General features: G+C 44.0%; 1 protein-coding gene across 1 annotated transcript in view; it reads left to right on the top strand.

Moving 5' to 3' along the window:
• Positions 1-3,202: 3,202 nt before the first annotated feature.
• Positions 3,203-17,955, top strand: part of BCAS3 (breast carcinoma amplified sequence 3) — a 66,574-nt gene continuing 51,821 nt past the window's right edge. The window contains exon 1 of the mRNA XM_006899470.1: positions 3,203-3,302. Within this exon, the coding sequence (XP_006899532.1) occupies positions 3,203-3,302 (100 nt within the window). The remainder of the gene's footprint in view (positions 3,303-17,955) is intronic.

Genomic DNA, 17,955 nt, shown 5'->3' with positions numbered 1-17,955 from the left:
ACTGTGTGGTTAGTAAATCTGAAACTAGAATGTCTTCTGAATCCTTATTCTAATGTCTTTTGACCCCCTTACCCTTTTTCTAATGAGCTTTACAATCATAATTAGAAATGCAAGTCTTCCAATGCTCCTTTTCTTCTCATTTCTTTTAAGCCCGGCTCTCAGTTTCTTCAGCAAGGAAAGATGCAGCAGAAAGAGGTGCTTGTTCTATTTGATTAAGAGATAGACTATGTCTTTCTTCTCTTGCCCTCTGTCCCCCACCCATACCATCTTCCTGTACCCATCTATCTTCTTGCTTCTTGAGGAGCTTGTGACCTCCCTTTTCAAAGAGCTTGGTTGTGAGCCTAAGCCAGGAGGAAGTCCATCAGCAAAAGTACCGAGGATGAGTGGGTGATGACCCCTAAAAGAGGTCATTTTGCCTAGACTGTAGAGGGTTCCCCCTACAGGCCATCTGAATAGACTTCAGCCCTTGGGGCCCTTAACTCTTTCAAGGGCCCAATGGCCTTCAAGGAACCTCCTTCAAGGAACCTTACTCTGTTATCCCTTGTGTTGGCATTTGGACCTCCTCATGAAGAATTCTTCAGACTGGACTAAACCCAAGGAAATCACTCTGTAGCTGTAGTAGAGACTGAGAATCAGCCTGATTTAGTTCTCTATATTCTATCCCAGGCTTAAGCAGGGAGACAGAAAGATAGGAATAATTTTGGAATGAGTTTTAGCTCTTACAGTCTGTCTCACCTTTAGTAAGTCACTTAAGCTATCTCAACTTCCCCTTAGTTTTTTAGCAGTAAAATACAGATAATGACCATAGCTGTCTGATGCCATTGAGTCAGAACAGCTCAGAGCTGAACCTCCAGTGGGTTTTCAGAGGCCATCAATTCACAGAAAGAGATTGCCCATCTTTTTCTTGAGGAGCAGCTGCTGGATTCAAACTACTTGCCTTCGGGTTGGAAACCCAGCTTCTCACCACTAAGCTACCTGAGCGCTCTACTTTGCAAGCCTGCTTAGATATGAGGGTCACTCTGAAGGAACATACTAGTCTCTGGAGCTGCCAAGCTTAGCAGTTTTAAAGGACAGAAAGAACCTTTCCTTACTACTCTTGGTGAGAACCAGTGTTACTATTGAGGCTACACCCATCCCTGTAATCTCTCCTTTTTCCTCAGAGAAGCGAGATTGAAACTCAACCATGATTTCACTAGGACATTTCTTCAGACTTGACATTTAGCCAAGAACATGACCCTTATTCTCCCTCCCACTCCTCTTTCCTCTCTCTCTCGTGTCCAACTTCATTTCAAACAACTGAATTGTGCTAGTTGGGTTTTTAATGAGATTTTCCCAGCTTCGTTTTTTGTTTTTTTCCTTTGACCATAAAGAACTCCCAGTTTTTCAAAGCTGAAAATAAGATTTGGCCAGAATTAAGCCAAGAGTAAAGTCTCATTGGTGTTGATATTTTTAAGCCTCTCTTTTAAAAAAGAGAAAGTAAGGATTTGTCATAGAATAAATATCTGAGAACCCGAGGGTGAGGACTTTACATCTTTCCCTGAAAACAAGGCGCCTTCCTTCTTTTCAGGGAGAGCTGTGGCTATTTTGATGCCTTTTGAAAGCACCACAATTTATTTGATTGAGCTGCTAAGTTAAAAAAAAATAAATTTTTTTTAAAGGATAATGGTCACATGGATTTAGCATCACATGGGGAAATTCGCTGTAACCCAGCAGTCTTTTAGGCAGCTGATGACCACGGGCCAGATTGTTCACTTCACAAAGGGGAGTCTTTTAAAGATGAGAAGACTTTTGTCTGAGCCCAAATTTCCCTGGGGGGAAGGACACATTTATAACCCATTCTGATTTTTTTTTCCTCTTATAGTTCACGGATTAAATGTGAACGCATGTGGAGCTCTCTGAGACTCCATGGAAGTCGTGCAGAAGGGACTAGATATGGGCAGTATAAGGGCTGGGTTCCAGTCTCAGCTCAGCTAAGGCATCCCCCCCCGCCCCCCCAGGAAGCTGTAGAAGGAGTGGCCCTGAACTGCCTTGGAGTCTACTTTTCTACTCTGTAAACTGGTGGATTAGAGGTAATGGCACTGCCAACACAACGATACTCAGTCCTAATCCACCAGGTGCTCTGCAGGAAGAAGATGAGCAGTCTCTTAACTGCCTCTGAAAACCTGCAGGAGGGCCAGCTGTGTCTCAGTTCCCACTCAACAGTACACAACAACAACAAAATAAAATGAAAACAGAGGTCCTTCCTACATGGAAGATTAGTCTGTGAGAGAACATTGATTGATCACACAGAAGTGTTTTGAGAAATTGCTTAGATGTTTTCAGAAATACAATTGCTGGGGGTAGGGAGGAAAGTAGAGGTGACACTGGCTAACTGGTGACCAAGTTCCCCTGGTCCTTCCTCCGTATGGCATCTCAGTCAAAAGGTAGGCCTCTGTTTCCTTCACAGGCCTCACTTCCTCCAGGGGGGTCAGTCTATTCATCACTGTGGGCTGTGTCCCCAGGCAGCCTGTCTGCTGTGCTCCACTGCTTGCAAGCTGTCCAGCAGAAGCAGGCAACTCCACCCATAGCCACCTTAGACCCAGTATGGATTAATGGGGTCTTGGTTTCTTCCCTTTCCCAGATTACCTTTCCCCCATCTCATTTGGTTTTTTTCCCCCCCCCATCTCCTTTGTATGTTCTTCCTAGAGGAAAATAACAACACATTGTCAAAAGTTGCTTGGGAGATGAGATTAGAGCCACTAGTGTCTGTAAGGTTTCAGAGGTCTTTTCATCATGCCCACCCTGCCTTTTGTCTGGAATCCTGGAACTCTTTGGGCGAGGGCCTCTTCCTCTGTGTTATTTGTAAATCTCTCTAGGCACTTAGCACACAGGGTGCTTCTCTCCCATCAAGTTGAGAAGACCTCCAGAGGCAGGGACTGTGCCTCTCAGCAGTTCTGTGTCCGCAAGCTAAGCACTCAATAAATGTGTAAGTGAAGAATGAAGTAGAGACAAAAGGGACTTGGAGTGCTTACAGTCCAGGCTCCCTCCCACCTCCAGCCACCACCATTTTACACACTGACAAAGGCAAAGGTCCACAAATTGATCATGCAGAGAAAATGAAAACTGGGGTTCAAACACCATGACTCAGAGCTAGAAGAGCCAGAGCTGCTTCTTCTCCACATTGGTTCAGAGTTGACTGTGTATTAAAAATCAGAATGAGAGAATGCCTAAAAGGCAGACAACCCTGGACAGTGAGGCGAAGCTGGGCCGGGAGCAGCCTGGCTGCCTGTTCTTCTGTGACTGCCACTGTGACCTTGGTGAAGGTACTGTTCTCTCTCATCTCATTTGCCTCATTTAGAAAACGAGTTTCAGCTTGATGATCTCTAAAATCTTTCTTTATTCAGAAGGCTGATGTTCTACAAATGGAAGAAAAATAAAGCTGCTTGTTAGAATAAGAGCAGAGAAAGTCTTTCTTAAGTGTACTAAGAATTCTTATAATAAAACCCACTTCCACTAGGGTCTCGTCATGGGAAGGTGACCTGTGCTTTCCGGCACTCCACCTCCACCTTACTGAGCAGAAGCTGTTGAATGTTTGGCTGTCTCCAGAGCCACAGTACAAACCACAGTCTGTATCACAGTCACACGTAGAGAGTGGCACAATCCTTCTATGGCCATAGAGAGACAGTTCCAAGTAACCACCAGCCATACAAACAGTCCCTCGACCTTTTCTCATCTGTGGGGCCTAATCTCAACCTCAGCCCTGCCCCAGGCATACTCTGAGGCAGCTTCTCCCTGCCCTACGTGGACTGGGCCGTTCTCAGGTGTCACTGGGATTGGAAGGTGACCCACACTGGAGGTAGGAAGGGTGACCCTGAAGTTGACCCTCTGCTTATATTGGGGGTGAGCTATTGCTCAGAAGACCTGAGTTGTCTGACAGAGGTCTTTCCAGAGGAGCAGGGTGACCACACCAATTCATTCTTGGTCAGTGGCAGGCACATTTCACACTGAATTCCACCCTGTGGGGCTGTGTCTAATTGGACAAATTTGAGCAGCAGGCAGCCCAGCCACTGCAGCAGGGAGCATTGATATATGGCCCAAGCCGGAGACTAAAATCTTAAAGTGATAGAGGTTCCTTTTCAAAGAAGGACTGGCTAAATCCAGGAGTACCAAGACTAGCAAGAGAGACCTGGGCTACTCCACAAGCAGGGCCTCTTTTTAGGTTTATTTTTTAAAAGGATCTCCACTTCTGATCTTTGTGGCAAGATGAACAGGATAGGGTGTTCCCTAAGGATTGTCATCTGGGAACCAGTTGTGCTAAATGCTTCTTTCACCCACCAAAAAACTGAAATGTTTGTATCCAGATTAAATCTGCCTAAAATACCCAATAGAAAGCCCTTCACAAGGAAAAGAATGAGAAAGCATGTTGTCATACATTACTGAACACCTACCATTCATTAATTCAACATCCATCAAAGGTCTTTTGAATACTGTAATGAGTACTATTAAATGCAGTTTTCAGACACAATGGAGTTTGAGGAGTTTATGACCTAGGGAGGGGAAGACGATTTCATCAAATAATCCTAAAAATAACTATGATTACAAATTGTATGAAGGAGTAGGAAAGGAAAAGTACTGCGTGGTATGAGAGCATCTGAAAGGGGTATTCAGAGAAAATTTCCCTACGGAAGTAACATTTGAGCAAAGCTCTAATGGGCGGGTTAAGCCAGCAAAGTGGAAGAGGTGAGGGGAGTGGTTAAGAAATTGAAAAGGAGACTGTGTAGCTGGAGCTGAACTGAATGGGGGGAATAACATGAGAAAAAGTAATACGTCCACACAAAAAGAATTTCAGGTCCTTATCCTAAAAGCAATGGGAAACACAGATGTTTTCATCATGGAGTGTTACCATCTTTGAGTTTTCAAAAGATCATTCTGACCAATAAAAGAAAATTTTTAAAAATGATTCTAATAAGTATGACAGCAATCTGGAACAAGGGGTGCATTGCAGGGTGGCTTGGAGGAAGGGGAAAGAAAATGTTCAATAGTGGAAAAAATAATAAATACTATTTTTAAAATAAATTTTTTTAAAAGCTCATTCTTCCTGTAATGGGGAAGCCAGATTACACAAGAACAAACATGAATGTCAGGACCCTTGTTGGGAGACTATTAGTGAAGTCGAGTAGATGATGGGATAGGTTAGGTTGGCATCAGTAACAAGCAGAAGTAGGCAGATCTGAGTGCCATTTAGGAGATGAAATCAACAGGACCTTGTGATGGGAAGAGTATGGGTGGGTAGAAGAGGAGGAGAAAGTGCTCTGTTCTCCACATCATTGTATTGAGTGAACTAATTCGCTGAGAATGCCAGTCATATGGAGACACAGGCTTGGACATGTTGTGGGCCCAGTTGAGATACCAAGATGCTGAGTCAATTGTTGGATCTATAGGTCTTTAGCACACAAGAGCTATTTAGGTTAGGAGTTGGCCTTGGGGTGAGGTGAGGAGAGAGAACTGAGAGATGATAAAAAGATGAATTAGATGCAGTGTCTCCCTTCAAGGAGCACAGAGTCCATTCAGAGAGGCTGCAGAGTCAAGGAGACATGTATAAATTAATATAATAAATGCGACTGTCCATGACTACAGAGAGTAATACCCGTGGAACTGTGTTGAGAGTTACGTGTGTGTGTGTTTTGAGAGGGTGGGACGGTTGGAGAATGAGGCAAAACTAGTCCGAGTCGTCTTCAGGAGGTGAGCAACACACGGTGACTTTTTACTTTGTTTCGCTCATAGGGAAGTTTAAGTGGAATTGCAGCAACTAGTTTTTGAAGTCAGTTTTACAGTAACCATTATATTCTCTTAATAATCCATTCATTTATCTTCTGGAAATGTATCCTCCAAAAAATAACTAAAAATATTAATGTATTGGGAAAGCACTATTATTAAAAAATAAAAATTAGATGTAGGTAACAGTGAAATGTGCAAGGTCTGTATCTTGCAATGGAGAGTTAGCACTGCTAATCCAAAGGCAGAGCCTCTCACCAGTTGAAATCTACCCTTCACTTCTCTGGAGAAAGATGAGAAGTCTCTTCCCATGCAGCTGACAGCCTTAGAATCCCAGGGAAGAGAACCTGTGAACCAGGAGTGACTTTACATGCCATTTCTGTGTCCTTTCAGTCTGATGTGGTTTGTCAGGGTGCATGCAGCACCGAATGCGTACGACTTGTATTCATTGGCCTAAAGTGACTAACTTTGTTCCAGGCAGTGTCTGGGGCCATCAGGAGTTTTGTCTATAATTAAACCCGTGGAGGGCTTAGGTGGTGAACTCCCCCCCTCCCCATGTGTCATCATGTGCTGGTAGGCCTCTTCTGCAAGTTTGGAATAATCTTCTCCATCTGTTCGTCTGGTATGGCGTGTGGGTGCTGACCTCCCATGAGTAGGGTGAGGTTGCCTCAGACAAGTGTAGAGAGCTGCCGCCCAGCCCACCAGGCCCTGGAGCTGGGCCACTGGCCACTTGGCTGGGCAAGGCTGCTCCTTAGAGGTCCGCTCTGGAAAGGCTCTGGGGAGAGGCATGAGAAGAAAGGGTTCTTTAGCAGGAACTACTACCTGGTGACCCAGCAGAGACTAGTCATTGGCACCAGTCTTTCTGAGCATCTTCCGTTCGTAGGACAGTGGCTTAAGGCATGCCCAGCTCCTAACCAAACAGTGTGTGGCTTTCAGGAAAGAAGTCCCCTTATTCCTTCTGCATTACTACTGAAATCCTCTCCTCCTCCTTCTCTGCCTCCAGCATCCTTGAGACCATTTCCTCAGGCTGGAGCCACTGCTCACCCTTTGAGGAATAAGTGGTACACTTGTCACATTTGTGGCTCCAGGTTGGAAAGAGAGGGACAGCAAGCCAATAGAAGAAAAAAACAAAAACAACAAAAAAACCACTCAGATAGAATGTGCTACAGCTTTAGAAAGTTCTTTCAAATTCATTACTTCTACAATCCTCCAAACTACCCTTAAAATATGAAGTATTAAAAAAAATACAAAGTATTGACCCCATTTAAAAGGAGAGGCACTTGGTTCCCAGACATAGTGGCTTACAGATTTCACGTTGCACATTAGGAATAGAAGCAAGACTAGATCTGGGTCTTTTGACTCCAAGTACAGTGGAGTTTTCTAGACTATTGTACTCCACAAACCTGCACCAGAAAGCCTCATGACTCTTCAAGTGCTTTCTCATGGTACATTTTCAGTGGTTCTTCTTCCCCCACCCCATACATTGTGTTTTGTTAAATTAATCACCATTGGACTATCCCCACCATTACTTCGTCTTTTCAGGTCCCCACCAGATTTTTCCCATTTCCTTTACCCTGTCCCTCAACCCACCAAATTGTACAACCTCATCGTTTTCCTCCTACCCATCCTCACCCCTCTGTTCCCACCCCTTCCCCCCTTGGGCCCACACACATGTTATACTAGTTATCCTTTTGATGATCTTATGCAGTATTTGTCCTTATGAGACTTAGTTCACTCAGTATAATGCTCTCCATTCTCTCTCAAGTTATGTTGTATTTTTCAAAATCATTGCTTCTGAGTGCTGCGTAGTATTCCATCATGTGAATGTACCACAATTTCTCAGTCCATATAGTTGTGATTAGACATTTGGGTCATTTCCATATTTTTGCAATGGTGAATAATGCTACTATGAATATTGGTGTACAAATCTCTGTGTCTCAGTTCTAATTTTCTTGGGGTATATTCCTAGTAGAATAGCTGTGTCATGCGGAGTTTCTATGTTCAGCTTTTTGAAGAAATGCTAAACTGCCTTCCAGAGTGGTTGGGTATACCATTTTATAGTCCCACCAAGAGTGTATGATTGTTCTAACATCTACACATCCTCCTCAACATTTATTACTTGCTGTCCTGCTAAACTTTGCAGTGGTTCTTCTTGTCTTTCTGGACAACAAAGTTAAGCCTAACTCTGGATGTTGGTTGGCCTGTGGTTCAGAGGGACAGCCACTGTGAACAGAGAAAATGCAATTCCTGGAAAGGAAGAAGGACCTTCACAGTAAGGTGGCAGTTAACCCCTCAGACCTCATCACCTGCTGCTCTGGGTGCAGCTTTTGTGTCATCTACAGAGGTGTTTGTGCCAGGCAGCTGATCTTTACCTATAATCTTTGGAGGATGCCAGCTTCTTGGCAGGCAGTGTCATCCCAGCCATGACTTCAAGCCATGTTCCAGACAAAAAAAGAACAACCAGGCAGGCCTCTGCCCAGTCATCACCCAGAGGATACCTTCCTCTCATCCTGCCTCTGCCTCCTCCAGCCCAATCTCATGCACTTGCCTCGGATGTGCTTATAATGCACACCAGTGTCCACTTCACTGAGCCCAAACCATTCTCCTTTTTGTTCAGTAGAGAGTTCTACAGCTTTATCCAGGACCCAAGTCTTCCTGGACACTTGTTTCCCTGATTCTAGAAAGAAACTAGCATGCATTCATCTAACATACATTTTGGTGAGCACCCAGTAAGTGTTGCAGAGATTCAGAAAGACAATCAGATATAATCCCTGCTCTTTAGGAATACACAGTCTACAAGGGAGACAGGTGCATGAATGTGCATGAGCATCTGCTTAGGATACAGTAGTAACATTAACAAAGTGTTCCCAGCTCATCTCAAAACCATCCCCTGCTGAAGGAAGGTGAGGTAGGGATCAGTATTTCATTTCGTGCTTAGAAGTCATGAAAAAGAGAGAGAGGAGAGGGACAAGGGTAAACAGGATGATCTTCTCTAAACGTCAGTTTTCCTGCCTATGAAATGGAACAATAATATACATAATCTATAATTATATTGTAAGAATTGTTAGATGTTCAACAAGAGAAGAGAAAGAGCCATAAAGAATATTGGATTACATTTTATTTGTTGGAAAATGTTTCAGGATTCAACTCGGATAATAGTAACTACAATGCTTTAGGAGAACTAGTGGAGTGTTGCACAGAGAGTGGCACTGATAGCCAGTGGCCATGCTTCTCTGGAGGCTTGAATCCACCATCAGTTCAACCTGTGGTTTACAGCTCAGAAACCCAGTGGAGGGCCAGGTATGAGTTGATTCTAATTCAGTGGCAATGAGTTGCATTTTTGAGTTGTGCCTAAGGAATCCCTGGGTGACACAAATAGTTAAATACACAGCCACTAGCCGAAAGGCCTGACAGTATGAGGTGATTTTGACTCAGTGGCACATAATGACAATTACAGATTTCTCTTTTCTTGTCTTCAGGCATTAGTACATACTGTATCAGGATAGTTTTGAGTAGAGAGCTTTGACCTCTGCTTCTAAGCTGCTCTCGCTAGGTGCTGTTGAGTCAAGTACAACTAACTCGTAGCAACCCTGTGAGTGAGAACACAGATCAGAGCCTGCCCTATTCTGTGCCATCCTCCTCACCTCTCACACACTTAAGCCCATTGCTGTAGTTACTGGATCAGTCCTTCTCACTGAGGGTCTTCCTCTCTTTTGCTGACCCCTCCATCTTTCCAAGTATGATATTCCTTTCCAAGGAATAGCCCTTCTAACAACATGCCTAAAGTACATAAGATAAAACTGTACCATCCTTGCCTCTAAAGAACACTCTAACTACACCTTCTCCAATGCATATCTGTTTGTTCTTTTGATAGTCCATAGGATACTCAGTGCTCTGGTTCAACACCACAACTCAGAGGCATCAGTTCTTCTTCTGTCTACCTTATTCATTTTTCAGCTCTCTGATGCATGCCAAGTGATTTAAAAGACCATGACCTGGATCATGCACACCTTAGTCTTTAAATTGATATCATTGTTCCTTAATACGTTGGCAAGATCATTGACAGATTTCCCTAATGAAGTATGTCTTTTGATTTCTTGACTGCTGGTACCAAGGGTGTTGATTGTGGATCCAAGCAAGTTGAAATTGTTGACAATGCCAGTCTTCTTTCCATCTATCACGATGTTGCCTTTTGGCCCAGCAGTTAGGATTTTTATCTTCTTGATGTTGAGATATAATCCATATTGATTGTTGTAGTCCTTGATTTTCTACAGCAAGAAAAGTTGAGTCATTTGCTTAACACAAATTGTTGATGAGTTTTTCTCTAATCCAGATACCACATTAGTCTTCATAAAGTCCAGCTTCTCTAATTATTTACTCAGTCCTCATGCATGCCTTTCTTAATTTTAAACCATCCAGTGTTGTCATGCTCTGTTCAGACAATAGATCCTTAGTCTAAGTGAGTTTCCTAGGAGCACAATTAAATGTTCTGGGATTCTTGTTTTTGACAGTTTGTTTTTTTTGGTTTTTTTTTTCTGTAATTATATTTTATTAATTTTCATAAACATTTACAGAGATTTTGGGCTTCCACTCATTGATTGTTGCACTATTCTCTCTACCCTCCTCCCAGTTTGTTCTTGTCCAAATGCCACAGTGCTTGTCAAAGCCAGTTATTAATCTTCTTTGTCAGTGTGTCCTTTGCCATTCCCTATCACTCCTCCCTGAGAGAGACTTCACCCTGAGTCATAAGGAAAAGGGGATGGCGTATTCTCTTAGCTACTTCCTGCTGAAAAGGGACGCTGTGGGTTTCAGGGTGAAGATCTTCTCTCACTACTCTAAAGGGCCCCTTTGGCAGTAGGAAACACATAGACTATTATGGAGATTGATTTTGGAATTTAGATGCACTCTTATTGATTGTGCTTGGCTGTACATGTTCATATCCTTGAAGATGTATCATGGGGGTGTTGCAACCTAGAAGACACAAATTTGACTAACAAGTTATAAGTACATGAGTCCAAAAATTATGGAAAAGTAAAAGAAAAGATTCTTTCATTGTTTTACAAACCCTCCCCCAGGTCCCCTCCACCATGTAGCCCTCGCTCTAGTCTCCTGTGATGACAGAAATACCCAGTTATATCTCTCTTTTAAACAGTTTCCTCCCTCCTCTGTTTCAGTGCAGTATACATTATTGAACCCATCTTACTCAGTCTCTCCCCAACCCCAAGGACAGTCCCATTCTACAACAGTGGCATCGTGTAATATTTGTCCTTTTGTGACTGGGATATTTCACTCAGCATAATGTTCTCCAGAGGTTTTTGACAGTTTGAATCCACCAACTTCTCCATGGGGAAAAAGGCAGACACTCTCTTCCTATGAAGGTTTACAGCTTTGGAAACCCATCACTATGTCAGAATCAACTCAAAGGCAGTTAAGTTTGGATTTGGAATAAAGGAAAGGCTGAGATCTGCTGGGTCTGATCCCTTATCTCCAGTTATCACTCTCAGACTGTGAGGTCCTCGGCATTAACCCTAAGGTGCCATTCCTCCTGCAGGGTGGCTGCAGACTCGGAGACGGGGAGGTCCGCTGGTGCCTGTACGCGTGGGCCTTCTGGACAGCCTCCATGTTAATCCAGGGCCACACAGTCCTGTGTGGATGCTGACTAATTTCTCTAAGAAATGTCTTTTAATCTTTGGGGATTAATTGCCTTTCAGAGAGACTAAAGAAAAGGGAGCAAAAGGCAACTTTGGGCTATATTCTCTTTTCAAAAATTCACAAACCCCAGCCTGACAGGGGAAACAAAGTACCTGAATCAGGGGAAGGGACACCAGAGAAGACAGTGACCAGCTTGGCAGCTTTGGCAGCCTGCTAAGGGGTCCATGGTCTGCAGAGCCCTCCCCCCAGAGGACAGCCCAGACTCCCTGGGGAGGGAGGGAGGGAGAGGCATTTGACTGGCCTCCCCTCAGTACTCCTGCTCAGATGCAGAGCTTGTCAACCTTTCTGATGTGCATGGAGCACCAGAGGGCTGCGCTGCTCTGGATCAAGGCCTTGCTCAACTCCCAGCTCCCTGGTTTGCAAAGCAAACTTCAGCCTTGTACTATTTACCTTGGCAAGTCCAGGACCAGATTGATGATCTGTAAAGTGGATTTGTTATTTGGCTGTTTGCTTTGGCAGCTCTTGAAAGTGCTTTGCTGATTACAGTCCCAGATGTCATTGCATACATTACCCTGCTCTATAACGGGGCTTTGAACACTTTAATTTGAACTACAAATACTATTAAGCTTTTTGCACCTCTTCTGCTTTTAGTTCTTGGATATTAAATATCAGAACAGACAGCTTGGATTCCCTCGGGCTTCTTTTTCATTGTCCTTGTCATTCTCCTACCATGGAGAACCTCAAACTCTCCTCCTGTTCTCTGAGTCTTTCTAGAAACCTTACCCACCTATGCCCACCCGCAGCCTCCCAACAGTCAACAGTGGCCCAGCGGACTTGGCAGTTTCTATCAGAGACTGTCCAGGTTGGTAGACACTGTTCATCCCAAGTCATCCAGGCACATCATTTCGTTCATGTGCAGAATTTTTTCTCCAGAGAGAGAGGGATAGTTAATATTATTGACCTCGTTCTTTTAGGGATGTTAGATTAGGGGCATGAATGTGTCATGCCATTTTGCCCAGAGAAGACAAAGTTCTTAATCAAAGTCACACAAAAGGAGCCAGTGACAGAACTGAAAATAACTTTATACTTTACAGGCTCTTTTTTGCTAGCCTTTATTTCAAATAGCTTCACCAGAGCGGAGTAGGAAAGAGCACTCTGGCAGGGTCTTTAAATGGAGACAGTGTTGGCTCACATCTTTTGGGGGTTGTTGGTGGAAAGTACCAGGGTTCCTGGGTAATGGCAGGGGTCTATGACTCAGTGTTCACCAAGGTAATTGCTTCTTCCTGTTGTAAATAAACCATTAGCTGGGGTCCTCGCCTCAGGAAGCAATTTAAGGCCCAAGGGAGGTAGTGAGGAAGGAGGAAGGAGGAAGACAGCCTGCAGCCTCCTGCACGAGAGGCTCAGCTTTGCCCAGTGCCCTGAGCCCAGCTCTTCGCTCAGAGCCACGGAATGCTCCCAGTCATCCTCCTGCCCAGCTCCTGACAGTGTCCCTCTGCCTCACATCTGCCCAACTCCCTCTCAGCTGCCTCTGTGTTGCTATTTCCAAGACATTCCAGCAAAATTTCAGAGGGGTCTTTATAGTTGTTCCCTTTTTCTCCCCCCCCCCTTAGTCCTTAAAGGTTGTATCTTGTCTACTTTTTGACCTTAAACTGCTGAAGACTTTTATCATTTCTTCATGCTTTTGAAAAGATAGGATGTTTCCCAAGTTTAGGTTGTCAGCATATATTTCCATTAATCCATATTCCAACCCAGCAAGAATGGTAATTCTAGCTCCATTCTGTATGTGAGGAGGGAGACCAGAAGTCAGTGAGGTGAAGTACCTTGCTCAGTAGCACACAGCTAGTGCCAAGGCTAAAGTTTAAACAGCCAGACCTGTCAGTCCCACATGTGTGCCCTCTGCTGTGCTCCCTCACCCTGCTGCTCACCTTCAGTCCCTCCTCCACCATTAGGTCTGACTTCCAGCACCAAACACAACACTATCCTTCCTGTATTCTAAGCACCAACATTGGTTGCATGCCATGCTTGATTTTGTATCTCAATGGCCAGTACTGGCCCTGGCTCCTTTTGTGTATCCAATAAATGTTTGTTGGATGAACAGTCATCAGTCCCCTCAAGTGGCTCTGCTTTTAAACCTTCCCTGTGGCCAGTCTCCATGTCAAGAGTAGGTAGATAAGGAGACAGTTTTCAACTCTGAGATATTTCAGTTATAGAAGTCAATGCACATTGTGAGTTTACTTTTAGAAGTAGAGATTATTTTCATGTTTTTGGCCACCACTCTCCAGTTCTTCTCAACTTTTATTGTAATAAGCAAATTGAGCAGATTAAGGACACAGTTGACTGCCAAAAGGATTTCTGAGCTGTTCAAACTTGATGACTGTTTCCCCTCTATCTAAAAGATTGTACTCCTGTGCCAGTCAGATCTGATTTGACGGTACACGTAAAAATAATACAATTTAAAAAAAAAAAAAAAGATTGTGTGAATTCTGTGAACTTCTCTGTGCTTTTTCTTTTCCCCTCTACCTCTTTCTGTTTTATTATGTCTAAAGTATCTTTGTGGCGACCTCTTGGATAGGATTCTTCCATATGGAAGTGCTTCTTTTAACTTTTTAATAATTTCTTTTGGGAAGTGGAAGGTTAGGGGTAGCAGATGGTTTTCTGGCATTGTTTGCTGTGTGGAGGTAGGGGCTTTGGAGCTGTGAGTCAGGCTAAACTGAACCCGGAAGGAGAAGGCCATCCCAGAGGTGGGAGGCAGCCAGGAACCATTGGTGCTGCAAAGCAGGCCTGGGAGAGAATACCGCCTTCCCTCCTCACCCTGACTAATGACTTTTCCGTTTCCCAGGAAGAATACGTTTTCCCCTGTGACACTAAGAAATGTTTGGGGGTTTTGTGGGTTCCCCCCTACCAGCATCCCAAGACAAATCCTTATCAATCCTCAAAAGAGGAAGCCTGTTTGGTGCCTTTAAAAGAAAAAAGAAAACAAAAAACTAAATCATGAACCTTTGTTATCCTCTTCATGGCAGGCATGTCCCTCTCAAAGCCTCATTTCTCAGTCTGCCAAAGGGAAATGAAAGAGTTGCAAAAGTCTTATCTGATTTTCCCATTTCAGATTCTCTTGAACTCCATTACTGAGGCTGCCTGCTCAAGAGGCTCTGTGTGTGTGTGTGTGTGTGTGTGTGTGTGTGTGTGTGTGTGTGTGAGAGAGAGAGAGAGAGAGAGAGAGAAAGAGAGAGAGCGAGCGAGAGCGAGAGAGAGAGCGCGTGCATTATCTCCTGGGAAGTTCATTCTATGGATTATATAGTAGCTGATGGTTGGTAAATATGTTCCATGGGTCTCAGCCTAAGTATTCATCTGACAGTAACAGTTACCCCTTGTTTTTCATCTTTTTTTAACATCTCACCACCCCCAGTTCTGCTCCTCCTTCATTCCTGATCACACATGAACAGCCAGAACCCCTGGGAATAAGGATACAGTGGGAAGATAAGAAAAGGATTTCGATGAGTCAGAACCCATGTAGTAAACTTTAGGGAAGGTAGTGGGAGGGGGCCTTCTGGGAGCGTAGTCCATAGGGAATTGAGTTGCTAACCCAAAGATGACACTTGTCTGGTGATTCCAGTCCTCCAGTGGCTCCAAGGGGTAGAGAGGGGTAATCTCCCATTCCATTTACAGCCTCCAGAAACCCTCTAGATGGTGGCCTAGTGGTGAGGAATTGTGCTCCCAACCTGAAGGCATGCAATTCTAACCTGCCCACTACTCAGTGAGAGAAAGACGGACAGTCTTTTCCATTGCAATTTATTGCCTCTGAAAACCTACAGGAGGGTCAGCTATGAGTCAGTTCCAGTTCCACGGCAATGAGTGAGGCAGAAACAGCTCAAACTAAGGCATTCCTTGGTTTTCTAAACCCTCTTGACCACACCATGCCTTTGCTGTAAACACAGAAATCTCAGCATTTAGAGATTAAAGAGGTGAGTAGATTAGTCTTCAATAGAGGCTGAGGAGCAACCATCTAAGGTACAACTATTGGTCTTTTTCAGTCTGACACAAGGAGAGGCCAAGAGGAACAAAGATGCGTAAAAACAATTAGTCAATGAAACACAGTGTAAATGAGGAGGTGGGTGGAAATTAAAATATTTTAAAAAAACAAAACTCACACAGTTGGTCCAGAGGACTGACGGGCCATGCACACCTCAACTTCCATGACTCAGAGACCAGGAGAAGTAGATGGTGCCCAACTACAGTGCTCACTACTCTGAAAGGGATCACAGTAGAAGATCCCAACTAGAGAAGGTGAAAAACGTGGGACTAAACTCGTAAACATAAAAATGGCCAGGCTTGCTGATCCCATAGAGACGGGAACCCCTGAGACTGTGACCCTGTGAACATGGAGCAAAACTCACCCCTGTGGCTTACTTTTCAGCCAAACAGGAGACAGCCAGTAAGGTGAGTAGTGCCAAGGAGTCACTTGTTTCCTAGAATAATCAACCACATAAGGTCCTAAGAGTCAGCGTCTACAGGCAGGAAAGGCTGGAGGATTGATGGAAATAAGAATCCTAAGGAGGGAGGAGGAAGAGTGTGGTTTCAATGTGAATATTGTAATTAAGGTCTGTATTCATCATTCATTCTGCTAAGATTAGTAGCAGACTAGCTACAGTAAGTGTGGAGTCAGTCATGACCCAAATGTTTGATCTGCTGTATGGTTCCATGATTTCTGACATCAGCAGTCCCTCCTTCATTCAGTTCCCCCTCTTCTCTATGTCCCTTGGGTACAGTAGTTTGCTGGAAGTCCTCACAAAGACTCAGATTCATCAGAGGATGACCCGTGTGACTGTACGTGAAGCAGGCCGGTGTTGCAGAGACTGGTGAGCAGTGCTGCCAGATGCTGTGTCCCAGGGTCCCAGGATATCAAGGATCCCATAAAAGAAAGCTAGCACTGAGCTCCCATGAGCTTAGCTAAGACTGTAGTGAGGTAGGGCTTGTATCTCACCCTAATCCTGTCTCCTTAATACAGTAAGTACTTCAGCACAAAATAGTTAATCAGTGACTAAGGCATTTTTAACAATGAACCTTTGACACTACAATGCCATAAAACACATTGTGTCTGAATGGTTAGATGGTTGAAAGGAAAACCCGTTTTCTTTGTAAATTTTCACTCAAATCACAATAAAATAAAAACATAAGGGCAGTGGCTGAAAAGTAACATCCAGAAAGATAGGGAAAAGTCCAGGTGAGGGTTGTGTCTGGGAAGCCAAGTGAAAAGAGAGTCAATTTTGTCAAATGCACACTTGACCTTCTGGTAGATCAGCTAGTGTGGTAATGGAGATGTGGCTGTGGGACTCAGTGATGTCAAGGTCATTGATAACTTTCAGAAGAGCAATTTCAGTAGAGAGGTGGAGGCAAAATCCCAGTTGGAGTGTGTTCAAAGAGAGAAAGTGGTAGCTAGAAAAGGAAGTGGAGTCAAAAGGGTTTTGCTCCTTTTTTTTTTAAATGGAAGAAATACTAACATAATTGCTGATGGCAGGAGAGGATGGGATCTTGTACCTCAGTTGTGGGATTAAGCAGAGGGTTAGAGCCGAGCAGTCTAACCATAATAACAGGAGGGAAGCGAGAGTGGATGCACTCAGATGCAGGTGGTGAGTAGATGGGACTTTAAATTCCTTTTGATTGCTTAGGTTTCCCTGATCAAGTAGTAATTTTTCAGCTGAAAGCGAGAATATTGGTGAAGCTGTTAGAAGTTTGAGGAGAGAAGAAAAAATAAGAAATCATCATCTAGAAGAGTAGGAGAGCACATAGACTAAGAAAATATGATTAGAGGGTAGCATTAGAGGTCCGTTTGAAGTTAGTGATCATAAATTTAAAGTAAGACCAGTTAGCATGTGTACTCCTCGCCCTCCCCACACCCGCTATAGATAATTGCATGGGTACCAGGAGTTGGCAGAATGTTGCATTTAACAAGGTTGTGGTCTCACCACCATGTATAGCAAAGAGCAAAGAGTGCAGAAGTTGAGAGTGTATGAAAGGAACTAACTAAACCAAATTAATGTGGTGGGAAGAGAGGGCATGATGGGGGTGAGTGGCGATGAAAAGTAGGTACTGTTGCTGAATGGTCTTGAGTCAATTCTGACTGACAGCAGCCCCATGAGACAGACTAGAATGCCCCATAGTATTGTCTTGACTGGTCTTTACAGAAGCAGATGACCAGATGTGTCTCCCCCAGAGCCACAGCATAGATTTTAACTGTCAACATTGAGTTAGCAGCTTCCTTGAAAAGTGGATCCAGACCAGACGGGTTGATTGTGATGCACAGCGGGCCTGTAGGACAGGCTAGAACTGCCTGGTCGGGTTTCCAAGGCTGTAAATCTTCACAGGAGCAGATCACCCCATCTTATTCCCATGGAGCAACCAGTGGATCAAACAATCAATCTTTTCATTTAGCAGCCCATTTAGTGGCATAATCCACTCTGCCACCAGGGCTCCTTGAAAAGTGAGTAACTCGACTCACTCATTGCTTTGAGTCAGAACCAACATATAACTAACTAACCCCCCTTTGTGTTT

The sequence above is a fragment of the Elephantulus edwardii genome, unplaced genomic scaffold, assembly GCF_000299155.1.
Source record: "Elephantulus edwardii isolate Elephantulus edwardi_28Jun2011 unplaced genomic scaffold, EleEdw1.0 scaffold00257, whole genome shotgun sequence".
Taxonomy (NCBI): Eukaryota; Metazoa; Chordata; class Mammalia; order Macroscelidea; family Macroscelididae; genus Elephantulus; species Elephantulus edwardii.
This window is presented reverse-complemented; position numbering and strand designations above follow the sequence as displayed.